At 39.2% G+C, this 26,306-nt stretch overlaps 1 protein-coding gene across 2 annotated transcripts in view; it reads right to left on the bottom strand.

Moving 5' to 3' along the window:
* Positions 1 to 26,306, bottom strand: part of ZDHHC15 (zinc finger DHHC-type containing 15) — a 173,617-nt gene that overhangs the window by 75,966 nt on the left and 71,345 nt on the right. For both annotated transcript variants that reach the window (XM_003268985.4, XM_003268984.4), the window contains one exon: positions 3,978 to 4,098. In XM_003268985.4, coding sequence (XP_003269033.1) covers positions 3,978 to 4,098 — 121 coding nt within the window. The remainder of the gene's footprint in view (positions 1 to 3,977; positions 4,099 to 26,306) is intronic.

A 26,306-nucleotide genomic window follows, 5' to 3' on the forward strand; every position in this document is an offset into this window, starting at 1 on the left:
TTAGACTATTACTACTCTGCAATGGAGGAAAGGAAGACTATGTCAAGAATACAGGAGGTGCCTTAGGGCATCTCTTAGTATTACCATGCCCCGTGATTAGGTCAATGGAAAACCACAACAATCCAATTCAGGCAGGACTACTAATGACCCAGACTCTTCAGAACTGAAGATTTGGGTCACCACATCAGGTAAAAAACCAGTACCAGCTGAGGTGCTGGCTAAAGGCAAAGGGAGTACAGAATGGATGGTGGAAGAAAGTAGCTATAAATACCAGCTATGACCATGTGACCAGTTACAGAAACTAGATCTGTTATTGTTATGGGTGTTTCCTTCTTATGTTGTTATGAATACAGTTGTGTGTGTGTATCTCAAATATCTTTGTTTTCTTCCTTCTCTTATTCCCTTATCATGTAACATAAGGTGTATTGACTTTACATCATAGTATTTAAGTATTGTTAATTTTATATCATAGTATTTAAATAGTTTTTAATTAACAAAATAGCAAGGAGAAAAGTAAACTCACTCAAGAATACCTATTCTTCTGTGGAAGGGGTTAGTGTGTTTTCAGTTGAATGCATGATATTTGTATCATGTTAGGTAAAATTGTAACCTTGTTATTGTCTTTAAGTGGAGAGTATGGCTTGAGATGTGTAAGGGTGCCAAGTTGACAAGGGCTGGACTTGTGATAGTTACTTTTGTGTGCCAACTTTACTGGGTCATAGGGTACCTAGATATTTGGTTAAGTATTATTTCCAGGTGTCTCTGTGAAGGTGTTTCTGGGTGAGATTAGCATTCGAATCTAGACTGTGTAAAGCAGACTGTCCTCCCCAACGCAGGTGGGCCTCATCCAATCCTTTGAGGACCTGAACAGAACAAAAATGTGGAGGATGAGGAAATTTGCTCTTGTTGCCTGAATGCATGAGCTGAGACATCAGTTTTCTGCCATTAGACTGGGGCTTACACCATCAGCACTACTGGTTCTCAAACCGTTTAACTCAGACTATAATTACATTACCAGCTTTCCTGATTCTCCAGCTTGCAGATGGCAGACCGTGGGACTTCTCAGGTTCCATAATCATTTGCCGATTCCTCATAATCTCTCTCTCTCTCTCTTTCTACACACACACACACACACACACATACAAACACACACACACACACATAATTCTATTGGCTCTATTTATCTGGAGAATGCTGACTAATACACGTGGCTAAATCCTTATCATTCAAGTCTTCAAATAGTATTTCCTCAGAGAAGCCTTTCCTATTACTGCCTATCCTGGGCGCTGCAAATACCTCAAGGTCCCAGAGAATAGTCAGTAGCAAAGGTACCATGGTAAGTACCATTACCCAGATTCAACAATTATCAACATTCTGTCATTTTTGTTTCACCTATCTCTTCCACTGGCTTTTTACTTGATCATTTTAAACAAATCCCAAACACTGTGTCACTTCAAACCATAAATATTCCCATATGCATGAAGACTTTTAAAATCATAACCACTATATTATTGCTCTAACAAAATTAACAGCAAGTCCTTAATATCATATAATACCAAGAACATAGTAAAATTTCCCCAATTGCCATATATCTTAAATATTTGCTGAATAAATGATGAACAAACGAATATGTGTCTGACAGTAAACTTTCTTTTTTTTTTTTGAAGTTCAAAAATATTGTCTATTATTAACAATAACATTGGGTTAGAGAGTAGAGTGCAAGGTTGAGATTTTAGGTTAGGTTCTGTAGAAGAAGAATATGAGATGAGATTGAGATTCTCATGAATGTAATATATTGAGGTAAGACCCTTAGAAGAAAAGGAGAAGTGGAGGAAAAGAAGCAGGAGTGATCAGGGGAAGGAGCCAAGCAAGGGTATGGCCTCAGTTGGAAACTATGGCCTGGTCCCACAGGGAGCTCTGGAGCATGAATTGTGCAGAATTGATCCCATGTTAAAGCAAGGGGATGAGCCTTTTAAAACTCCAGGTCGGTCAGTTATTGGATGCAGGATGTCTTGAGGGAAGTTGTGTACCCAAAGTGAGCTTTCTGGGTGAGACAGCTCCTGTTTAGCTGACAGCAAATTTCCTCTAGGGCAGATGTCAGCCTTGCAGCCAATACTCTCGCAAAGTCTAGGGTATGGATGTCCTGGGCTAGTAAAGTGGATCAGAGTTGCGTACACCAAAAATTGTTCAGGGTGAAGGATGATGAATGGGAACTCAACAAAGTGTGCATATCACTTCTGTTCTTATGTAGCTTGAGGATGAACATCTTGATGCAGAGATTAAGGGCAGACCCACGCTGATATCACCCAGGAGATTTCCAGCTAAGTCCTCATAAGGATCTCAACCTCCAGCTTCCCACAAGGAGCTATCTTATAGTATGCTGCTGTTTAAAGATCAACACTGTTAAAGACGAACACTTCTGATCTGTGACTCTTGAGATTCAATTGACTCCTCAGGGGCAGAAATGATGTCTTATCTTTCTTTGCATTCCCCATGGTGCCAAGCGTGGTGACTTTTATGGACAGTTGGTGCTCAGCAAGCATTGGCTGATTGAAGATCATCTTCCCCAGGTATTCTCAGGAATCCCAAGCTGTTGACTTTCGTGTGCCAGGCAATGTGCTGGATGTTCGAGGTGTTTCATTCTAGCCGGCTGTGTCCCCCACTTCAGTAATTGTCAACTCCATCTTCTCAGTTGTTAAAATAAGAAGTTCAGAGTTATCCATGACTCTGCTCTTTCGGCAATATGTTACGGCCTATGTACCAGCAAATTCTTTCAGCACTGCCTTTCATGCGCGTCCGTGTGAAGAGACCACCAAACAGATTTGTGAGAGCAACATGGCTGTTTATTTCACCTGGGTGCAGGCGGGCTGAGTCCGAAAAGATAGTCAGCAAATGGTGGTGCGTCTGACAGTAAACTTTCTAAAGCCTTGAAATGTGAAACATAATCATCCTTATTAGAAACGTTAGGATGACATATCAGAAGAACCATGGTTTTCAAACTTTTTAACATATTCCCCATACCTCTGCACGTTTTCAAAATTTAAATGGTGGAGAATTAGTTCAGCAAGTACTGTTTTAGTCATGCAGATGAAACCTAAGAGTAAAATTCTGTATTGGATATTTACTCAAGGAAAAAGAAGATATGTCTTTGCACAGACACTTACACAGTAATATTCACAGCAGATTGACTCATAATAACTAAACACTAGAAACAACCCAAGTATGTATCAACTAGTGAATGGATAAACTTTGAGATATTCATACAATATAATGCTACTCAGCAATAAAAAAAAATACAAAAAAGATGGATTAATCTTACAAACATTATGTTGAATAAAAGAAGCCAGACACAAGAGTATATGCTCTGTGATTCCAATTATATAAAATTTGAGAGCAGACAAAACTAATTTATAGTGAAAAGCTATCAGAATAGTGGTTGTCTGTGGGAAGTGGGGTGGAGCCAGATTGACTTATAATGAGGCATGACAGAACTTTCTGAGGTGATGCCAATTTTATTGGGGGTTTAGTTACACAGATGTGTACACTTTTCAAAACACATGGAATTGTACCCTTAAGATTATGCATGTTTTTGTATGTAAATTTTACCAAAACAGAATAAAATATTTAGGTAGATGTCTTACTGATGTCAGCTATTTACTTTGAAATGCATCAGAAAAATAAGATGGCTTGACAAAAGATAGATAGAGGTATGCATATGTGGACAGATATGTGATATAGCAACATAGAAAAATGTTAGCAGAAGAATCCAGTTTGGGGTATACAGTTTGTTTACTATACAATACTTCCAGCTTTGATATGTGTTTAAAATTTTTTAAAAATAAAATGTAGAGAAAAATCTGCATAGTGGTTTTCAGAAGATGGGAGGGAAAAAAAGGGCTAGTTTGAGAACATATATGACTTAGCCTTTCTGAGATACTTGCTGAGCTGCCTCTCTAGCTGCCTTTGGATGAACTGACCTCCACTTCCAGTTCTTGTGTAAACCGGTAGCTTTTTGGCCATATCAACAAGCATCTGCTTCTGGACCTCAGGTCTCTCTTCATTTTCATAGCGCTCCTTGTCTGTGTAGGACAAGTGGAACTGGAAGCAGGAGTGAAAGTTAAGACTTTATTATCTAAAGTTAATAGAAAAGATTAAAACCAACAACAATAACTACTTTAATGAAATTATTTGTTACCTACCATTGAAGCTCAGGTACCACTTGGTCTTATAATGTTCTCTGGATAATTATTTCAATAATCTGGCTTTTATCTCAATTATCAAAAGCATGAGATATGTGTATTGTTTTATAAAGAAAATAAAACAGAGAGATTAAGGACCTTGCCTAAAGTTGCACTCAATCAACTAACAAGTGGCAATGCTGGACGTCAAACTCAATTCATCTGATTTCAAGACTTGTCCCTTTCCATTGATTCATAACATGATGTTGCATACAGATGTTTAACATATTTTTGCCAGGGCCCTGTTGATAATTAACCATGTTTACCAAGTTGCAAGAGTTTTCATAGGTGACACTGATAACACCCTTGGAGAAGCTGGATGAGACTGCTTGTAACATTGTCTGCATATTCTAATCTTGTAAATAGGTGGAAATTTAGATATTCTCACTATTGAATACTTTTTTAGTCTGGTATGGACATTGCTGCCACAATAGTGCCACATTTTGCAAATCTTGCAAAAGATATGCCAATGATCTTCAAAAGTAATATGAACCTGAAAGCATTTATTCTATCTGTGCCAAAGGGTAGATTGAGTTGAAGAAAAGGATCTGTAGTCAGAATTTCTGGGTTTAAGTCTCATCTCTATCACTTAATAGAAAATCACTTTGCAAAATCAGACATTCTCAACCTGGTTCTTCATATGCAAAATAGAAGAAATAATAACTACTTCATAATATTGGTGCAGAAGTGCTGGATAATAACAGGTAAATAAAAATCTCCTTTAGAAGTCTAATTTTTGAATTGTTTAAAAATATTTGATGTTGCTGCTAAGAGATTTTGTCACCACCAGGCCTGCCCTAAAAGAGCTCCTGAAGGAACCACTAAACATGGAAAGAAACAACTGGTACCAGCCACTGCAAAAACATGCCAAATTGTAAAGACCATCGATGCTAGGAAGAAACTGCATCAATTAACGGGCAAAATAACCAGCTAACATCATAATGACAGGATCAAATTCACACATAACAATATTAACCTTAAATGTAAATGGGTTAAATGCCCCAATTAAAAACACAGACTGGCAAATTGGATAAAGAGTCAAGACCCATCAGTGTGCTATATTCAGGAGACCCATCTCACGTGCAGAGACACACATAAGCTCAAAATAAAGAGAGGGAGGAAGATCTACCAAGCAAATGGAAAGCGAAAAAAAAAAAAAAAGCATGGGTTGCAATCCTAGTCTCTGATAAAATAGACTTTAAACCAACAAAGATCAAAAGACACAAAGAAGGCCATTACATAATGGTAAAGGGATCATTTCAACAAGAAGAGCTAAGTAATCTAAATATATATGCACCCAATACAGGAGCACCCAGATTCATAAAACAAGTCCCAAGAGACCTAAAAGGAGACTTAGACTCCACACAATAATAATGGGAGACTTTAACACCCCACTGTCAATATTAGACAGATCAATGAGACAGAAGGTTAACAAGGATATACAGGATTTGAACACAGCTCTGCACCAAGCAGACCTAATAGACATCTACAGAACTCTCCACCCCATATCAACAGAATATACATTCTTTTCAGCACCACATCACACTTATTCCAAAATTGACCACATAGTTGGAAGTAAAGCTTTCCTCAAATGTAAAAGAACAGAAATCATAACAAACTGTCTCTCTGACCACAGTTAAATCAAATTAGAACTCAGGATTAAGAAACTCACTCAAAACCGCACAACTACATGGAAACTGAAAAACCTGCTCCTGAATGACTACTGGGTAAATAATGAAATGAAGGCAGAAATAAAGATGTTCTTTAAAACCAATGAGAACAAAGACACAACATACCAGAATCTCTGGGACACATTTAAAGTAGTGTGTAGATGGAAATTTATAGCACTTAAATGCCCACAAGAGACAGCAGGAAAGATCTAAAATCAACACCCTCATATCACAATTAAAAGAACTAGAGAAACAAGAGCAAACAAATTCAAAAGCTAGCGGAAGTCAAGAAATAACTAAGATCAGAGCAGAACTGAAGGAGATAGAGGCACAAAAAACCCTTCAAAAAATCAACGAATCCAGGAGCTGATTTTTTTGAAAACATCAACAAAAGTGATAGACTGCTAGACTGCTAGCAACACTAATAAAGAAGAAAAGAGACAAGAATCAAATAGACACAATAAAAAATGATAAAGGGGATATCACCACCGATCCCACAGAAATACAAACTACCATCGGAGGATACTATGAACACCTCTATGCAAATAAACTAGAAAATCTAGAAGAAATGGAAAAATTCCTGGACACATACACCCTCCAAAGAATAAAACAGGAAGAAGCTGAATATCTGAATAGATCAACAACAGGCTCTGAAATTGAGACAATAATTAATAGCCTACCAACCAAAAAAAGTCCAGGACCTGATGGATTCACAGCCAAATTCTACCAGAGGAACAAAGAGGAGCTGGTACCAATCCTGAAACTATTTCAATCAACAGAAAAAGAGGGAATCCTCCCTAACTCATTTTATGAGGCCAGCATCATCCTAATACCAAAGGCTGGCAGAGACACAACAAAAAAAGATAATTTTAGACCAATATCCCTGATGAACATCGATGTGAAAATCCTCAATAAAATACTGGCAAACCAAATCCAGCAGCACATCAAAAAGCTATCCACCAAGATCAAGTTGGCTTCATTCCTGGGATGCAAGGCCTAGTTCAACATATGCAAATCAGTAAACGTAATCCATCACATAAACAGAACCAAAGACAAAAACCACATGATTATCTCAATAGATGCAGCAAAGGCCTTTGACAAAATTCAACAGCCCTTCGTGCTAAAAACCCTCAATAAACTAGGTATTGATGGAATGTATCTCAAAATAACAAGAGCTATTTATGACAAACCCACAGCCAGTATCATATTGAATGGGCAAAAACTGGAAGCATTCCCTTTGAAAACCGGCACAAGACAGGGATGCCCTCTCTCACCAATTCTATTCAACATCATATTGGAAGTTCTGGCCAGGACAATCAGGCAAGAGAAAGAAATAAAGAGTATTCAAATAGGAAAAGAGGAAGTCAAATTGTCCCTGTTTGCAGATTGCAAGATTGTATATTTAAAAAACCCCATAATCTCAGCCCAAAATCTCCTTAAGCTGATAAGCAACTTCAGCAAAGTCTCAGGATACAAAATCAATGTGCAAAAATCACAAGCATTCTTATACACCAATAACAGACAAACAGAGACCCAAATCATGAGCGAACTGCCATTCACAATTGCTACAAAGAGAATAAAATACCTAGGAATCTTAATCCAGTCTATCAATGATGGACATTAGGGTTGGTTCCAAGTCTTTGCTATTGTGAATGGTGCCACAATAAACATACGTTTGAATGTGTCTTTAGAGCAGCATGATTTATAATCCTTTGGGTATATGCCCAGTAATGGGATGGCTGGGTCAAATGGTATTTCTAGTTCTAGATCCTTGAGGAATCACCACACTGTCTTCCAAAATGGTTGAACTAGTTTACAGTCCCACCAAATTTCTCCACATCCTCTCCAGCACCTGTTGTTTCCTGACTTTTTAATGATTGCCATTCTAACTGGTGTAAGATGGTATCACATTGTGGTTTTGATTTGGGATGAGTTAACGGGTGGAGCACACCAACATGGCACATGTATACATATGTAACAAACCTGCATATTGTGCACATGTACCCTAGAACTTAAAGTATAATAATAAAAAATAAAAATGAAAAAATACCTAGGAATCCAACTTACAAGGGATGTGAAGGACCTCTTCAAGGAGAACTACAAACCACTGCTCAATGAAATAAAAGAGGACACAAACAAATGGAAGAACATTCCATGCTCGTGGATAGGAAGAATCAATATCGTGAAAATGGCCATACTGCCCAAGGTCATTTATAGATCCAATGCCATCCCCATCAAGCTACCAATGACTTTCTTCACAAAATTGGAAAAAACTACTTTAAAGTTCATATGGAATCAAAAAAGAGCCCGAATTGCCAAGACAATCCTAAGCCAAAAGAATAAAGCTGAAGGCATCACACTACCTGACTTCAAACTATACTACAAGGCTACAGCAACCAAAACAGCATAGTACTGGTACTAAAACAGAGATATAGCCCAATGAAACAGAACAGAGCCCTCAGAAATAACACCACACATGTATAACCATCTGATCTTTGACAAACCTGACAAAAACAAGAAATGGGGAAAGGATTCCCTATTTAATAAATGGTGCTGGGAAAACTGGCTAGCCAGATGTAGAAAGCTGAAACTGGATCCCTTCCTTACACCTTATACAAAAATTAATTCAAGATGGATTAAAGACTTCAATGTTAGACCTAAAACCATAAAAACCCTAGAAGAAAACCTAGGCAATACCATTCAGGACATAGGCATGGGCAAGGACTTCATGTCTGAAACACCAATAGCAATGGCAACAAAAGCCAAAATTGACAAATGGGATCTAATTCAACTAAAGAGCTTCTGCACAGCAAAAGAAAGTACCATGAGAGTGAACAGGCAACCTACAGAATGGGAGAAAATTTTTGCAATTGACCCATCTGACAAAGGGCTAATATCCAGAATCTACAAAGAACTCAAACAAATTTACAAGAAAAAATCAAACAATTCCATCAAAATGGGCAAAGGATATGAACAGACACTTTTCAAAAGAAGACATTTATGCAGCCAAATGACACATGAAAAAATGCTCATCATCACTGGTCATACGAGAAATGCAAATCAAAACCACAATGAGATACCATCTCACACCAGTTAGAATGGCGATCATAAAAACAACAGTTGCTGGAGAGGATGTGGAGAAATATGAATGCTTTTACACCATTGGTGGGAATGTATACTAGTTCTACCATTGTGGAAGACAGTGTGGCAATTCCTCAAGGATCTAGAACTAGAAATACCATTTGACCCAGTCATCTCATTACTGGGTATATACCCAAAGGATTATAAATCATGCTACTATAAAGACACATGTCATGTACATGTATGTTTATTGTGGTACTATTCACAATAGCAAAGACTTGGAACCAACCCAAAAGTCCATCAATGATAGACTGGATTAAGAAAATGTGGCACATATACACCATGGAGTACTATGCAGCCATAAAAAAGGATGAGTTCATGTCCTTTTTAGGGACATGGATGAAGCTGGAAACCATCATTCTGAGCAAACTATCACAAGGACAGAAAAGCAAACACCACATGTTCTCACTCATAGATGGGAATTGAACAATGAGAACACATGGACACAGGGTGAGGAACATCATATACCAGGGCCTGTTGTGGGGTGGGGGGCTGGGGTAGTGATAGCATTAGGAGAAATACCTAATGTAAGTGACAAGTTGATGGGCGCAGCACACCAACATGGCACATGTGTACATATGTAACAAACCTGCACGTTGTGCAAATGTATCCTAGAACTTAAAGTATAATAATTAAAAAAAAAAAGAATGGCGATAATTAAAAAGTCTGGAAACAACAGATGCTGGCAAGGATGTGGAGAAAGAGGAATGTTTTTATACCGTTGGTGGGAGTGTAAATTAGTCCAACCATTGTGGAAGACAGTGCGGGGATTCCTCAAGGATCTAGAATCAGAAATATCATTTGACCCAGCAATCCCATTACTGGGTATAAAGAGACTGTTTTTAGAGATAATTACTGGCAAAATCCTCTGAGCAACGCTGCTGTATGACAACGTTTGCTCTCTGAGAGCAGGTGGGTCCACCACTTCCCAAACATATCAGCAAAGGGTGTCTCCCCTGTCAAGGCCAGTTACTGTAAATTTAGAGAGATCCAGGTTCAAGTCCCAACCACTTATGTGCCATTTAAATTCTGTGACTTGGAGCATCTTGCTTAATTTCTCCAAGCTTTAGTTTCCTCACCCAAGAAATAGAGATAATAATATCATCCCCATAATTACTGTTAAATGTAAAGCATTTAGCTGTGGTGTTTGGCACAGAGTAAGTGCTCAACAAATGTTAGCTAAAATAATAAACATAAATAACATTAATAAACTGATATTTAGAAACAATCTAAAAATATTTGATGTTGCCAATGTTTTTAACTCTCCTAGTTGGTGTGTTGCATTAGTTTATTCTTGCAAACCATATCATTCGTAGTGGCATCTTATTGTGATTTTATTTTGTACTCCTTTGATTACTAATGATATTGAGCACCTTTTCATGAGTTTATTGGCCATTTAGATGTCCTCTTGTGAAATAGCTTTTCAAGTCTTTGGTCCATTAAAAAAAGAATTGGGTTGTTTGTCTTTCTTTGGTATTAATTTGTAGAAATTCTTTATTTATTTTGTACACTAGTCTTTGGTTGAATATTTTCTACCAGTCTGTGGCTTTCCCTTTTACTTCCTTTATGGTGGATTTTGATGGACAGAAGATCATGGTGGGAGTGTAGATTTATACAATCAGTTTGGAAAATTTTGTCATCATCTATTTATGCTAAATATATGCCTGTCTTATGACCCCAGCAATTTTATTCCTACTTATATACACAAGAAAAATGAGTATCTGTGTGTATATGTGTGAGCATGTATTAAAGTTTTATTCACATGCACGCACACACACACACACACACACACACACAGAGTCTCTGATACACACAGTCAGCCTTCCCTATGTATAGTTCCACATTCATGCATTCAACCAACTGGATTAAAAAATATTTTTAAAATTAACAATACAAGAAAAATAATACAAATAACAAACAATACAAAAACTATTTACATAACATTTATAGTGTATTAGTATTGTAAATAATCTAGAGATGATTTGAAGTATGTAGGAGGGTGTGAATGGGTTATATGCAAATACCATGCCATTTCATGTAAGGAACCTGAGCATCTGCAATTTTGGTATCTATGGGAGGTTCTGAAACCAATCCCCTGTGGGTACTGAGGAACAACTATATTTATATGCCAAAAGACATGTACAAGAATGTTCATTGGAGCTTTATTCATAACACACAAAAAATGGAAACAAGTATACTTCAATGGCTGAATGGTTAAACCAAGTGTGATAAAAGGGAATAACTAACAGCAATCAAAGGAAATGAACTACTGAAAAAGGCATCAATATGGATAAATTTGAAAAACACTGTATTGAGTGAAAGGTACACATAGAATAGTACCAACTATGATTCCTTTTTTATAGACTTCAAAAACAGGCAAAACCAATCTATGGTGATAGAAGTTAGAGTAGTAGTTACCTCTAAGAGGAGGTTGACTGAAAAGAGGCATGAAGATTTATGAGATACTAGAAATGTTTAAAATTTTAACCTGGATACTGATTACATAGGTATAATATGTGGGGAAACATTCATCAAATTATTCTCTTTAAAACTTAATTCTGGGAGTAGAGTCTGTATGTTATACTTCAATAAAATAGCAGAACAAATAATAAAATATTTGAGGTAATTTAAATATATCTAACTTAAAAAATTGGAAATATATAAAATTGAACACTGTGTTTTAAGAACCACACCTAGTGGTGTGTTTTTATGGTACTGTCATTCTCAGGTAGAGTGAGAATTAAGTACCCTGCGTGGGGTATGTGGAAATATGTAGGGGCATTTTTGGCTATTACAATGAATGTGGTGCACCATAGGCAATTAATCCTTAGCCTAGGGTGCTAAAGATTCTCCAATGAACTGAACAAATTCACACTATTTTTCCCAACCAAAGGTCAATAGGTGGTATGGGAGGGGCCTAGATGGCTGATTAGAAGTAGTGGTCCGTGGCACTCACGGAGAGGATTGAAAGTAGTGAGTGAGTTCAGCACCTTCAACTAAAATATACAGGTTCTCACATTCAGACTGACTAGCCAAACAACTAGACCCATAGAGAATGAAGAAAAGCAGGGTGGGGAAATAGCCCTCCCCAGGAGTGGCACAGAGCCAAAAAAAAAAAAAAAACAACCCACCCCCACACCCCCAGCCAAGGGAATTGGTGAATGATTGTGCCACCCTGCTCAGGAAATCACGCTTCTCCCACAGATCACTGCAACCCGCCGATAAGGAGATCCTCTGGTGATCCCATGCCACCAGGGCCTTGGGTCCAATACACAAAGCTGTGTGGAGTCATGGCAGAGCAGCTGCTCAGCCACACACAGAGACTCAGGAGTTTTACATACTCCAGTCCCAGTATCCCCAGCAAGGTGGGAGATCCATTTGTACATACACCTAAGAAGAGGGCTAAATCTAGGCAGTCAAGCAGTGTCATTCTGCAGGCTCCACTTCCATAGCACCATACAAGCTAAGACTCACTGGCTTGTAATTCTAGCCAGCCAGATGCAACAGGCTGAAGTCTGCTTGAGATGAGATAAAGCTCCTGTGGGAAGGGGTGGCTGCCATCTCTGTGGTTCAGTCAGCTCAGCCATTCCAGCCTGCCAGCTTTGGAGAGTGCAAATGGTCCAGAGGAGGAAGGATCCCCCCACAATGAAGCATATCTACTTTGCCAGGTTGTGGCCAGGCTGCTTCTGTAAGCAGGACCCCAATCCATTCCTCCTCACTGGGTGGAGCCTGTCTGTGGGGACTTCAGCCACTCCAGCCAGGGTAATACATGGAGAGCTCTAATCTCTCCCTGGGACAGAGATCCTGGGGGATGGGGCAGCCACCATATCTGCAGTTCAGTGAACTCAGCCATTTCAGCCTCCCGTTTTAGAGAGTGAAAACTGTCCCAATGAGGAAGGGTCAGTTTGGAAAATTTTGGACTTATCTATTTACGCTAAATATATACAACACAATGCAGGACAGCTGCTTTGGCAGATCATGGCCAGACTGCTTCTTCTTCTTTTTTTTTTTTTTTTTTGAGATGGAGTTTCACTCTTATTGCCCAGGCTGGAGTGCAATGGCACAATCTCGGCTCACTGCAACCTCAGACTCCCAGGTTCAAGTGATTTTCCTGCCTCAGCCTCCCAAATAGCTGGGATTACAGGCATGGGCCACGATGCCTGGCTAATTTTGTATTTTTAGCAGAGATGGGGTTTCTCCACGTTGGTTAGGCTGGTCTTGAACTCCCGACCTCAGGTGATCTGCCTGCCTTCGCCTCCAGAAGTGATGGGATTACAGGCATGAACCACCACAACTGGCCAGACTGCTTCTTTAAGTGGGACCCCAACCCATTTCTCCTCACTGGGCAGGACCTCCCTGTGGGGTCTTCAGCCACTCCACCTAGGGTTATAGGGACAGAGCTCTGAACTTTCCCTGGGATAGAGCTCCCAGGGGGAGGGGTGGCTGTCATCTCTGTGGTGCAGTTGATTCAGCCATTCCAGTCTGCTGGCTTTGCAGAGTCCAAATTTTCTGGACAAGGATGGCTTCCCTCCAGTAGAGCAAACCTGCTCTACCAAAAAGCAGCCAGACTGCTTCTTTAAGTTGGTCCCTGATTCCACTCCTCCTGACTGGGTGAAACTTCCCAACAGAGGTCTCGAGATACCTCCTATAGGTGCATTTGGGCCAGAAACAGGTCATTACCCCCCTGGGATGGAGCTTCCAGAGGAAAGAGAAGGCTGCCATCTTTGCTGTTTCACAGCCTTCACTGGTGATACATCCAGGTATGAAAAAAAAAAATGAGGCAAGTAGGGTCTGGAGCAGACCTGCAGCAAACCACAGCAGTCCTATAGGAGACTGGCCTGACTGTTAAAAGAAAAACAAACAGAAAACAACAACATCAACAGAAAAGACCCCACAAAAAACTCATTCAAAGGTCAGCAAACTCAAAGATCAAAGATAGATAAGTCCACAAATATGAGAAATAATCAACACAAAAATGCTGAAAACAAATGCCAGAGTGTCTCTACTCCTTCAAATGAATGCAACACCTCTAGAGCAAGGGCACAGAATTGGGCTGAGGTTAAGATGCCTGAAATGACAGAAGTAGGCTTCAGAAGGTGGGTAATAACAAACTTCACCGAGCTAAAGGAGCATGTTGTAACTGAATGCAAAGAGGCTAAGAATCATGATAAAACAATACAGGAGCTGATAGCCAGAATATCCAGTTTAGGGAGGAATATAACCGACCCAATGGAGCTAGAAAACACAATATGACAATGTTACAATGCAATCACAAGTATCAATAGCAGAATAAATAAAGCAGAGGAAGGAATCTCAGAGCTTGAAGACTATCTTTCTGAAATAAGACAGACAAGAATAGAGAATAAAGAATAAAATGGAATGAATAAAATCTGAGGAATATGGAATTACACAAAAACAGAAAACCTACAACTGATTGGGGGTACCTGAAAGAGATGGCGTGAATTGAACCAAGTTGGAAAATATATTTCAGGATCTCATCCAGGAGAACTTCCCCAGCCTAGCAAGACAGGCCAACATTCAAATTCAGGAAATGCAGAGAACCCCAGTAAGATACTCCATGAGAAAATCAATTCCAAGACACATAATCATCAGATTCTCCAAGGTTGAAATAAAGAAAATATTCAGGGCAGCCAGAGCAAAAGGCCACGTTACCTACAAAGGAAAGTAGATCAGACTAACAGCAGATCTCCCAGTGGAAACTCTAAAAGCCAGAAGAGATTGGGGCCAATATTCAATATTTTTAAAGAAAATAATTTTCAGCCCAGTATTTGACACCTACCAAACTAAGCTTCCTAACTGAAGGAGAAATAAGATCCTTTTCAGACAAGAAAATGCTGAGGGAATTAATTGCCACCAGGCCTGCCTTGCAAGAACTCCTGAAGGAAGCACTAAATATGGAAAGGGAAGACTGTTACAAGCCACTACAAAAACACACTGAAGTACACAGACCAGTGACACTATGAAATGACCACATAAACAAGTCTGCAAAATAGCCAGCTAGCATCATGATGACAGGATCAAACTCACACATAACAATATTAACCTTAAATGTAAATGGGCTAAATGTCTCAATTAAAAGACACAGACTATGAAGCTGGACAAAGAGCCAAGACCCATTGGTATGCTGTCTTCAAGACACCCATCTAAAGTGCAAAGACACACATAGGCTCAAAATAAAGGGATGGAGGAAAACTTACCAAACAAATGAAAAACAGAAAAAAGTAGAGGTTACAATCCTAGTTTCTAACAAAACTGACTTTAAAACAACAAAAATAAAAAAAGACAAAGAAGGACATTACATAATGGAAAAAGGTTCAATTCAACAAGAAGAGCTAACTATTCTAAATATACATGCATCAAATACAGGAGCACCCATATTCATAATGCAAGTTCTTAGAGATCTACAAAAAGACTTAGATGCCAACACAGTAATAGTGAAAGACTTTAACACTCCACTGACAGCATTAGTCAGATCATCAACACAGAAAATTAACAAGGATATGCAGAACTTGAACTCATCTCTGGATCAAGAGGACCTGATAGATATCTACAGAACTCTTCAGCCAGAAACAACAGAATATACATTCATCCCATTGCCACATGGCACTTACTTTAAAATTGAGCATATAAACGGAAGTAAAACACTCCTCAGCAAATGCATAAGAACTGAAATAATAACAAGTCTCTCAGACCAAAGCATAATAAACTAGAGCTCAAGATTAAGAAATTGACTCAAAACCACACCACTACATGGAAATTGAACAACCTGCTCTTGAATGACTCTTGGGCAAATAATGACATTAAGACAGAAATCAACAAGTTCTTTGAAACTAACGAGAACCAAAAGACAATGTACCAGAATCTCTGGGACACAGCTAAAACAGTGTTAAGAGGGAAACTTATAGCACTAAATCCCCAGACCAAAAAGCTAGAAAGATCTCAAATTGACACCCTAACATCACAACTAAAAGAACTAGAGAACCAAGAGCAAAGAAACACCAAAGCTAGCAGAAGATGAGAAATAGCCAAGATCAGAGCTGAACTGAAGGAGATAGAGACATGAAAAAACTCTTCAAAAACATCAACAAATCCAGGGTATTTAAAATTAATCAAATAGACAGACCACCTGCCAGACTAATAAAGAGGGAAAGAGAAAAGAATCAAATAAACACAATCAGAAATGATCAGGGGATATCACCACTGATCCCATAGAAATACAAACAACCATCAGAGAATACTATAAAACCTCTATGCACATAAACAGGAAAATCTAGAATAAATTCTGGGGTACATACACCCTCCCAAGACTGAACAAGGAAGAAGTTAAATCCCGGAATAGATCAATAATGAGTTCTGAATTTGAGGCAGTAATAAACAGCCTACCAACAAAAAAAAGCCCAGGACCAGAAGAATGAACAGCCGAATTCTACCAGAGTTACAAAGAAAAGCTGGTATCATTTACATTGAAACTATTCCAAAAAAGTGAAAAGGAGAGACTCTTCCCCAACTCATTTTATGATGCTAACTTCATCTTGATACCAAACCTGGAAGAGATACAACAAATTCTGCACAGCAAAAGAAACTAAAATCAGAGTGAACAGGCAACCTACAGAATGGGAGAAAACTTTTGCAATCTACTCATCTGACAAAGGGCTAACATCCAGAATCTACAAAGAATTCAAATTTACAACAACAACAACAAAAAACCCCATCAAAAAGTGGGCAAAGGATATGAACAGACACTTCTTAAAAGAAGACATTTATGCAGCCAAAAAACACATGAAAAAATGTTCATCATCACTGGCCATCAGAGAAATGCAAATCAAAACCACAATGAGATACCATCTCACACCAGTTAGAATGGCCATCATTCAAAAGTCAGGAAACAACAGGTGGGATGTGGAGAAATAGGAACATTTTTACACTGTTGGTGGGACTGTAAACTAGTTCAAACATTGTGGAAGACAGTGTGGCGATTCCTCAAGGATCTAGAACTAGAAATACTATTTGACCCAGCCATCCCATTACTGGGTATATACCCAAAGGACTATAAATCATGCTGCTATAAAGACGCATGCACACGTATGTTTATTGTGGCACTATTCACAATAGCAAAGACTTGGAACCAACCCAAATGTCCAACAACGATAGACTGGATTAAGAAAATGTGGCACATATACACCATGGAATACTATGCAGCCATATAAAAGGATGAGTTCATGTTCTTTGCAGGAACACGGATGAAGCTGGAAACCATCATTCTCAGCAAACTATTGCAAGGACAAAAAACCAAACACCACATGTTCTCACTCATAGGTGAGAATTGAACAATGAGAATACTTAGACACAGGAAGGGGAATGTCACACACCGGGGCCTGTTGTGGGGCGGGGGGAGGGAGGAGGGAAAGCATTAGGAGATATACCTAATGTAAATGATGAGTTAATGGGTACAGTACACCAACACGGCACATATATACATAAGTAACAAACCTGCACATTGTGCACATGTACCCTAGAACTTAAAGGATAATAAAATAAAATAAAAAATAAACAAAAAAATAAAAATAAAAACTGCTACCTCCTGTTTGTAAAAAAAAAAAAAAAAGAAAACATCAGGCCAATATCCTTGAAAAACATTGATGTAAATAGTCCTCAACAAAATATTGGCAAAATGAATCCAGCAGCATATCAAAAAGCTATTCACAACAATCAAGGTGGCTTCATCCCCAGATACAAGGTTGGTTCAACATATGCAAACCAATAAATGTGATTCATCATATAAACAGAACTAAAGACAAAAACCACATCATTATCTCAATAGATGCAGGCCTGCGATAAAATTTAACATCTCTGCATGTTTAAAACTCTCAATAAACCAGGTATTGAAGGAACATACCTCAAAATAATAAGAGTCATTTATCACAAACCCACAGCTAATATCATACTAAGTGGGCAAACCTGGAAGCATTTCCCTTGAAAACTGGCACAAGATAAGGATGCCCTCTCTCACCACTCCTATTCAACATATTATTGGAAGTTCTGGCCAGGGCAATCAGGCAAGAGAAAGAAATAAAGGGCATTCAAATAGGAATAAAGGAAGTCAAACTATCTTTGTTTGCACATGACATGATCCTATATGTAGAAAACCCTATTGTCTCAGCTCAAAAGCTTCTGAAGCTGATAAGCAACTTCAGCAAAGTCTCAGGATACAAAATTAATGTGCAAAAATCGCTAGCCTTCCTACACATGAACAACTGGTAAGCAGAGAACCAAATTATAAATGAATTCCCATTCACAATTGTCACAAAAAGAATAAAATATCTAGGAATACAGCTAACAAGAGAAGTGAAGGACTTCTTCAAGGAGAACAACAAACCACTGCTCAACAAAATCAGAGAGGACACAAACAAATGGAAAAACGTTCCATGCTCATGAGATAGGAAGAATCAATATTGTGAAAATGGCCAAACTGCCTAAAGTAATTTATGAATTGAATGCTATTCCCATTAAACTACCGTTGGCAGTCTTCACAGAATTAGAAAAAAACTATTTAAAATTTCATATGAAACCAAAAAAGAGCCTGAATAGCCAAGACAACCCTAAGAAAAAAGCTAAAGGCATCATACTACAGACTTCAAGCTATACTACAAGGCTACAGTAACCAAAACAGCATGGTATGGGTACAAGAACAGACACATAGATCAATGGAACAGAAAACAGAACCCACAAATAAGACCACACACCAAAAATATGTGATCTTTGACAAACCTGACAAAAACTAGCAATAGGGAAAGGATTCCCTATTTTGTAAATGATGCTGGGAGTGCTGGCTAGCCATATGCAGAAAATTGTAACTAGACCCCTTCCCCACACCTTATATAAAAGTTATCTCAAGATGGATTAAAAGACTTAAGTATAAAACCTGAAACTATAAAAACCCTAGAAGAAAATCCAGGCAATACTATTCAGGACATAGGCACAGGCAAATATTTCATGATGAAAACACCAAAAGCAATTGCATCAAAAGAAAAAATTGACAAATGGGATGTAATTAAAGAGTTCCTGCACAGCAAAAGAAACCACCATCAGAGTGAACACACATCCTAAAGAATGGGAGAAAAGTTTTGCAATCTCTCCATCTAACAAAGGTCTAATATCCAGAGTCTATTACACAAGGAACTTAAATTTCTAAGGAAAAAACAAACAACCCCATTAAAAAGTGGACAAACGACATGAACAAACACTTCTCAAAAGAAGACATACATGTGGCCAAAAAAACAAGGAAAAAAAAAAACTCAACATCACTGATTATTAGAGAAACACAAATCAAAACCACAAAGAGATACTATCTCACACCAGTCAGAATGGCTATTACTAAAATGTCAAAAGCAACAGATGCTGACAAGGTTGCAGATAAAATAATGCCTTTACACTGTTGGCGGGAGTGTAAATTACTTCAACTATTGTGGAAGATAGTGGGGCAATTCCTTGAAGACCTAGAGCCAGAAATAGCATTTGACCCAGGAACCCCATTACTTGATATACCCACAGGAATATAAATTATTTGAGTTTAAAGATACATGCGAGGTGGAGCCAAGATGGCCGAATAGGAACAGCTCTGGTCTACAGCTCCCAGCCTGAGCGACACAGAAGACGGGTGATTTCTGATTTCTGTTTGAGGTACCGGTTTCATCTCACTAGGGAGTGCCAAACAGTGGGTGCAGGATAGTCGGTGAAGCGCACTGTGCACGAGCCGAAGCAGGGCGAGGCATTGCCTAACTCAGGAAGTGCAACGGGTCAGGGAGTTCCCTTTCCTAGTCAAAGAAAGGGGTAACAGACGGCACCTGGAATATCGGTTCAGTCCCACCCTAATACTGCGCTTTTCCAACGGGCCTGGAAAACGGCACACTAGGAGATTGTGTCCCACACCTGGCTCGGAGGGTCCTATGCCCATGGAGTCCCGCTGATTGCTAGCACAGCAGTCTGAGATCAAGCTGCAAGGCAGCAGCGAGGCTGGGGGAGGGGCGCCTGCCATTGCCCAGGCTTGCTTAGGTAAACAAAGCAGCCAGGAAGCTCGATCTGGGTGGAGCCCGCCACAGCTCAAGGAGGCCTGCCTGCCTCTGTAGGCTCCACCTCTGGGGGCAGGGCACAAACAAAAAGTCAGCAGGAACCTCCACAGACTTAAATGTCCCTGTCTGACTGACAGCTTTGAAGAGAGTAGTGGTTCTCCCAGCAGGCAGCTGGAGATCTGAGAACGGACAGACTGCCTTCTAAAGTGGGTCCCTCACCCCTGAGCAGCCTAACTGGGAGGCACCCCCCAGTAGGGACAGACTGACACCACATTCGGCTGGGTACTCCTCTGAGACAAAACTTCCAGAGGAACTATCAGACAGCTGAATTTGTGGTCTCACGAAAATCCGCTGTTCTGCAGCCACGGCTGCTGACACCCAGCCAAACAGGGTCTGGAGTGGACCTCCAGTAAACTCCAACAGACCTGCAGCTGAGGGTCCTGTCTGGTAGAAGGAAAACTAACAAACAGAAAGGACATCCACAATAAAAACCCATCTGTACATCACCATCATCAAAGACCAAAAGTAGATAAAACCACAAAGATGGGGAAAAAACAGAGCAGAAAAACTGCAAACTCTAAAAAGCAGAGCACCTCTCCTCCTCCAAAGGAATGCAGTTCCTCACCAGCAACGGAACAAAGCTGGATGGAGGCTGACTTTGACGAGTTGAGAGAAGAAGGCTTCAGACGATCAACCTACTCTGAGCTACGGGAGGAAATTCAAAACAATAGCAAAGAAGTTAAAAACTTTGAAAAAAAATTAGAAGAATGGATAACTAGAAGAACCAATGGAGAGAAGGGCTTAAAGGAGCTGATGGAGCTGAAAGCCAAGTTTCGAGAACTACGCGAAGATTGCAGAAGCCTCAGTAGCAGATGCGATCAACTGGAAGAAAGGGTATTGCTGATGGAAGATGAAATCAATGAAATGAAGCGAGAAGGGAAGTTTAGAGAAAAAAGAATAAAAACAAATGAACAAAGCCTCCAAGAAATTTGGGACTATGTGAAAAGACCAAACCTACGTCTGATTGGTGTACCTGAAAATGACGGGGAGAATGGAACCAAGTTGGAAAACACTCTGCAAGATATTATCCAGGAGAACTTCCCCAATCTAGCAAGGCAGGCCAACATTCAAATTCAGGAAATACAGAGAATGCCACAAAGATACTCCTCGAGCAGAGCAACTGCAAGACACATAATTGTCAGATTCACCAAAGTTGAAATGAAGGAAAAAATGTTAAGGGCAGCCAGAGAGAAAGGTCGGGTAACCCACAAAGGGAAGCCCATCAGACTAACAGCTGATCTCTCGGCAGAAACTCTACAAGCCAGAAGAGAGTGGGGGCGGATACTCAACATTCTTAAAGAAAAGCATTTTCAACCCAGAATTTCATATCCAGTCAAGCCAAGCTTCAAAAGTGAAGGAGAAATAAAATACTTTACAGACAAGCAAACGCTGAGTGATTTTGTCACCACCAGGCCTGCCCTAAAAGAGCTCCTGAAGGAAGCACTAAACATGGAAAGGAACAATCGGTACCAGCCACTGCAAAAACATGCCAAATTGTAAAGACCATCGAGGCTAGGAAGAAACTGCATCAACTAACGAGCAAAATAACCAACTAACATCATAATGACAGTATCAGATTCACACATAACAATATTAACGTTAAATGTAAATGGGCTAAATGCTCCAATTAAAAGACACAGACTGGCAAACTGGATAAGGAGTCAAGACCCATCAGTGTGCTGTATCCAGGAAACCCATCTCACGTGCAGAGACACACATAGACTCAAAATAAAGGGATGGAGGAAGATCTATCAAGCAAATGGGAAACAAAAAAAGGCAGGGGTTGCAATCCTAGTCTCTCATAAAATAGACTTTAAACCAACAAAGATAAAAAAGACAAAGAAGGCCATTACATAATGGTAAAGGGATCAATTCAACAAGAAGAGCTAACTATCCTAAATATATATGCACCCAACACAGGAGCACCCAGATTCATAAAGCAAGTCCTGAGTGACTTACAAAGGGACTTAAACTACCACACAATAATAATGGGAGATTTTAACACCCCACTGTCAACATTAGACAGATCAACCAGACAGAAAGTTAACAAGGATATCCAGGAATTGAACTCGGCTCTGCACAAAGTGGACCTAATAGACATCTACAGAACTCTCCACCCCAAATCAACAGAATATACATTTTTTTCAACACCACACCACACCTATTCCAAAATTGACCACATAGTTGGAAGTAAAGCTCTCCTCAGCAAATGTAAAAGAACAGAAATTATAACAAACTGTCTCTCAGACCACAGTGCAATCAAACTAGAACTCAGGATTAACAAACTCACTCAAAACTGCTCAACTACATGGAAACTGAATAACCTGCTCCTGAATGACTATTGGATACATAACGAAATGAAGGCAGAAATAAAGATGTTCTTTGAAACCAATGAGAACAAAGACACAACATACCAGAATCTCTGGGACACGTTCAAAGCAGTGTGTAGAGGGAAATTTATAGCACTAAATGCCCACAAGAGAAAGCAGGAAAGATCCAAAATTGACACCCTAACATCACAATTAAAAGAACTAGAAAAGCAAGAGCAAACACATTCAAAAGCTAGCAGAAGGCTAGAAATAACTAAAATCAGAGCAGAACTGAAGGAAATAGAGACACAAAAAACACTTCAAAAAATTAATGAATCCAGGAGCTGGTTTTTTGAAAAGATCAACAAAATTGACAGATGGCTAGCAAGGCTAATAAAGAATAAAAGAGAGAAGAACCAAATAGATGCAATAAAGAATGAAAAAGGGGATATCACCACCAATCCCACAGCAATACAATCTACCATCAGAGAATACTACAAACACCTCTATGCAAATAAACTAGAAAATCTAGAAGAAATGGAGAAATTCCTCAACAAATACACCCTCCCAAGACTAAACCAGGAAGAAGTTGAATCTCTGAATAGACCAAAAACAGGTTCTGAAATTGTGGCAATAATCAATAGCTTACCAACCAAAAAGAGTCCAGGACCTGATGGATTCACAGCCGAATTCTACCAGAGGTACAAGGAGGAACTGGTACCATTCCTTCTGAAACTATTCCAAACGACAGAAAAAGAGGGAATCCTCCCTAACACATTTTATGAAGCCAGCATCGTCCTGATACCAAAGCCTGGCAGAGACATAACCAAAAAAGAGAATTTCAGACCAATATCCTTGGTGAACATTGATGCAAAAATCCTCAATAAAATACTGGCAAACCGAATCCAGCAGCACATCAAAAAGCTTATCCACCATAATCAAGTGGGCTTCATCCCTGGGATGCAAGGCTGGTTCAACATATGCAAATCAAGAAATGCAATCCAACATATAAACAGAACCAAAGACAAAAACCACATGATTATCTCAATAGATGCAGAAAAGGTCTTTGACAAAACTCAACAACCCTTCATGCTAAAAACTCTCAATAAATTAGGTATTGATGGGACGTATCTCAAAATAATAAGAGCTATCTATGACAAACCGACAGCCAATATCATATCGAATGGGCAAAAACTGGAAGCATTCCCTCTGAAAACTGGCACAAGACAGGGATGCCCTCTCTCACCGCTCCTATTCAACATAGTGCTGGAAGTTCTGGCCAGAGCAATCAGGCAGGAGAAGGAAATAAAGGGTATTCAATTAGGAAAAGAGGAAGTCAAACTGTCCCTGTTTGCAGATGACATGATTGTATATCTAGAAAACCCCATTGTCTCAGCCCAAAATCTCCTTAAGCTGATTAGCAACTTCAGCAAAGTCTCAGGATACAAAATCAAGGTACAAAAATTCTTGTACAACAATCACAGACAAACAGAGAGCCAAATCATGAGTGAACTCCCATTCACAATTGCTTCAAAGAGAATAAAATACCTAGGAATCCAACTTACAAGGGATGTGAAGGACCTCTTCAAGGAGAACTACAAACCACTGCTCAATGAAATAAAAGAGGATACAAACAAATGGAAGAACATTCCATGCTCATGGGTTGGAAGAATCAATACTGTGAAAATGGCCATACTACCCAAGGTAATTTATAGATTCAATGCCATCCCCATCAAGCTATCAATGACTTTCTTCACAGAATTGGAAAAAACTACTTTAAAGTTCATATGGAACCAAAATGGAGCCCACATAGCCAAGTCAATCCTAAGCCAAAAGAACAAAGCTGGAGGCATCACGCTACCTGACTTCAAACTATACTACAAGGCTACAGTAACCAAAACAGCATGGTACTGGTACCACAACAGAGACATAGATCAATGGAACAGAACAGAGCCCTCAGAAATGATTCCACATATCTACAACTATCTGATCTTTGACAAACCTGACTAAAACAAGCAATGGGGAAAGGATTCTCTATTTAATAAATGGTGCTGGGAAAACTGGCTAGCCATATGTAGAAAGCTGAAACTGGATCCCTTCCTTACACCTTATACAAAAATTAATTCAAGATGGATTAAAGACTTAAATGTTAGACCTAAAACCATTAAAATCCTACAAGAAAACCTAGGCAATACCATTCAGGACATAGGCGTGGGCAAGGACTTCATGTCTAAAACACCAAAAGCAATGGCAACAAAAGCCAAAATTGAAAAATGGGATCTCATTAAACTAAAGAGCTTCTGCATAGCAAAAGAAACTACCATTAGAGTGAACAGGCAACCTACAGAATGGGAGAAAATTTTTGCAACCTACTCATCTGACAAAGGGCTAATATCCAGAATCTACAATGAACTCAAACAAGTTTACAAGAAAAAAACAAACAATCCCATCAAAAAGTCGGCAAAGGACACGAACAGACACTTCTCAAAAGAAGACATTTACACAGCCAAAAAACACATGAAGAAATGCTCATCATCACTGGCCATCAGAGAACTGCAAATCAAAACCACAGTGAGATACCATCTCACACCAGTTAGAATGGCCATCATTAAAAAATCAGGAAACAACAGGTGCTGGAGAGGATGTGGAGAAATAGGAACACTTTTACACTGTTGGTGGGACTGTAAACTAGTTCAACCATTGTGGAAGTCTGTGTGGCGATTCCTCAGGGATCTAGAACTAGAAATACCATTTGACCCAGCCATCGCATTACTGGGTATATACCCAAAGGACTATAAATCATGCTGCTATAAAGACACATGCAGACGTATGTTTATTGCGGCACTATGCACAATATCAGACTTGGAACCAACCCAAATGTCCAACAACGATAGACTGGATTAAGAAAATGTGGCTCATATACACTGTGGAATACTATGCAGCCATAAAAAATGATGAGTTCATGTCCTTTGTAGGGACATGGATGAAACTGGAAAACATCATTCTCAGTAAACTATCGCAAGGACAAAAAACCAAACGCCGCATGTTCTCACTGATAGTTGGGAATTGAACAATGAGAACTCATGGACACAGGAAGGGGAACATCACACTCCGGGTACTGTTGTGGGGTTGGGGGAGGGGGGAGGGACAGCATTAGGAGATATACCTAATGCTAAATGACGAGTTAATGGGTGCAGGAAATCAACATGGCACATGGATACATATGTAACAAACCTGAACATTGTGCACATATACCCTAAAACCTAAAGTATAATAAATAAATAAATAAATAAATAAATAAATAAATAAATAAATATTTTAAGGTCTATGGTTCACAAAAAAAAATAAAAATAATGATACATGCATTAATTGTAAGTTTCCTGAGGTCTGCCCAGCCTTGTGCAACTGAGTCAATTAAACCTCTTTTCTTTAAAAATAAATATATAATGATACATGCACGCATATGTTAACTGCAGCACAATTCTCAATAGCAAAGACATTAAATCAACCTAAATGTCCATTAATGATAGATTGGATAGAGAAAATGTGGTACATATACACCATGGAATACTATGCAGCCATAAAATGGAAGGAGATCATGTCCTCTACAGGGACATGGGTGGAGTTGGAAGCCATTATCCTCACCAAACTAACACATGAACAGATAACCAAACATCATACGTTCTCACTTATAAGTGGGAGCTGAACAATGTGAACACATGGACACAGGAAGAGGAACAACACACAGTGGGGCCTGTTAGGGGTGGGGCGAGGGACAGCATCAGGAAGAGTAGCCAA

The sequence above is a fragment of the Nomascus leucogenys genome, chromosome X (genome assembly GCF_006542625.1).
Source record: "Nomascus leucogenys isolate Asia chromosome X, Asia_NLE_v1, whole genome shotgun sequence".
Classification (NCBI taxonomy): domain Eukaryota; kingdom Metazoa; phylum Chordata; class Mammalia; order Primates; family Hylobatidae; genus Nomascus; species Nomascus leucogenys.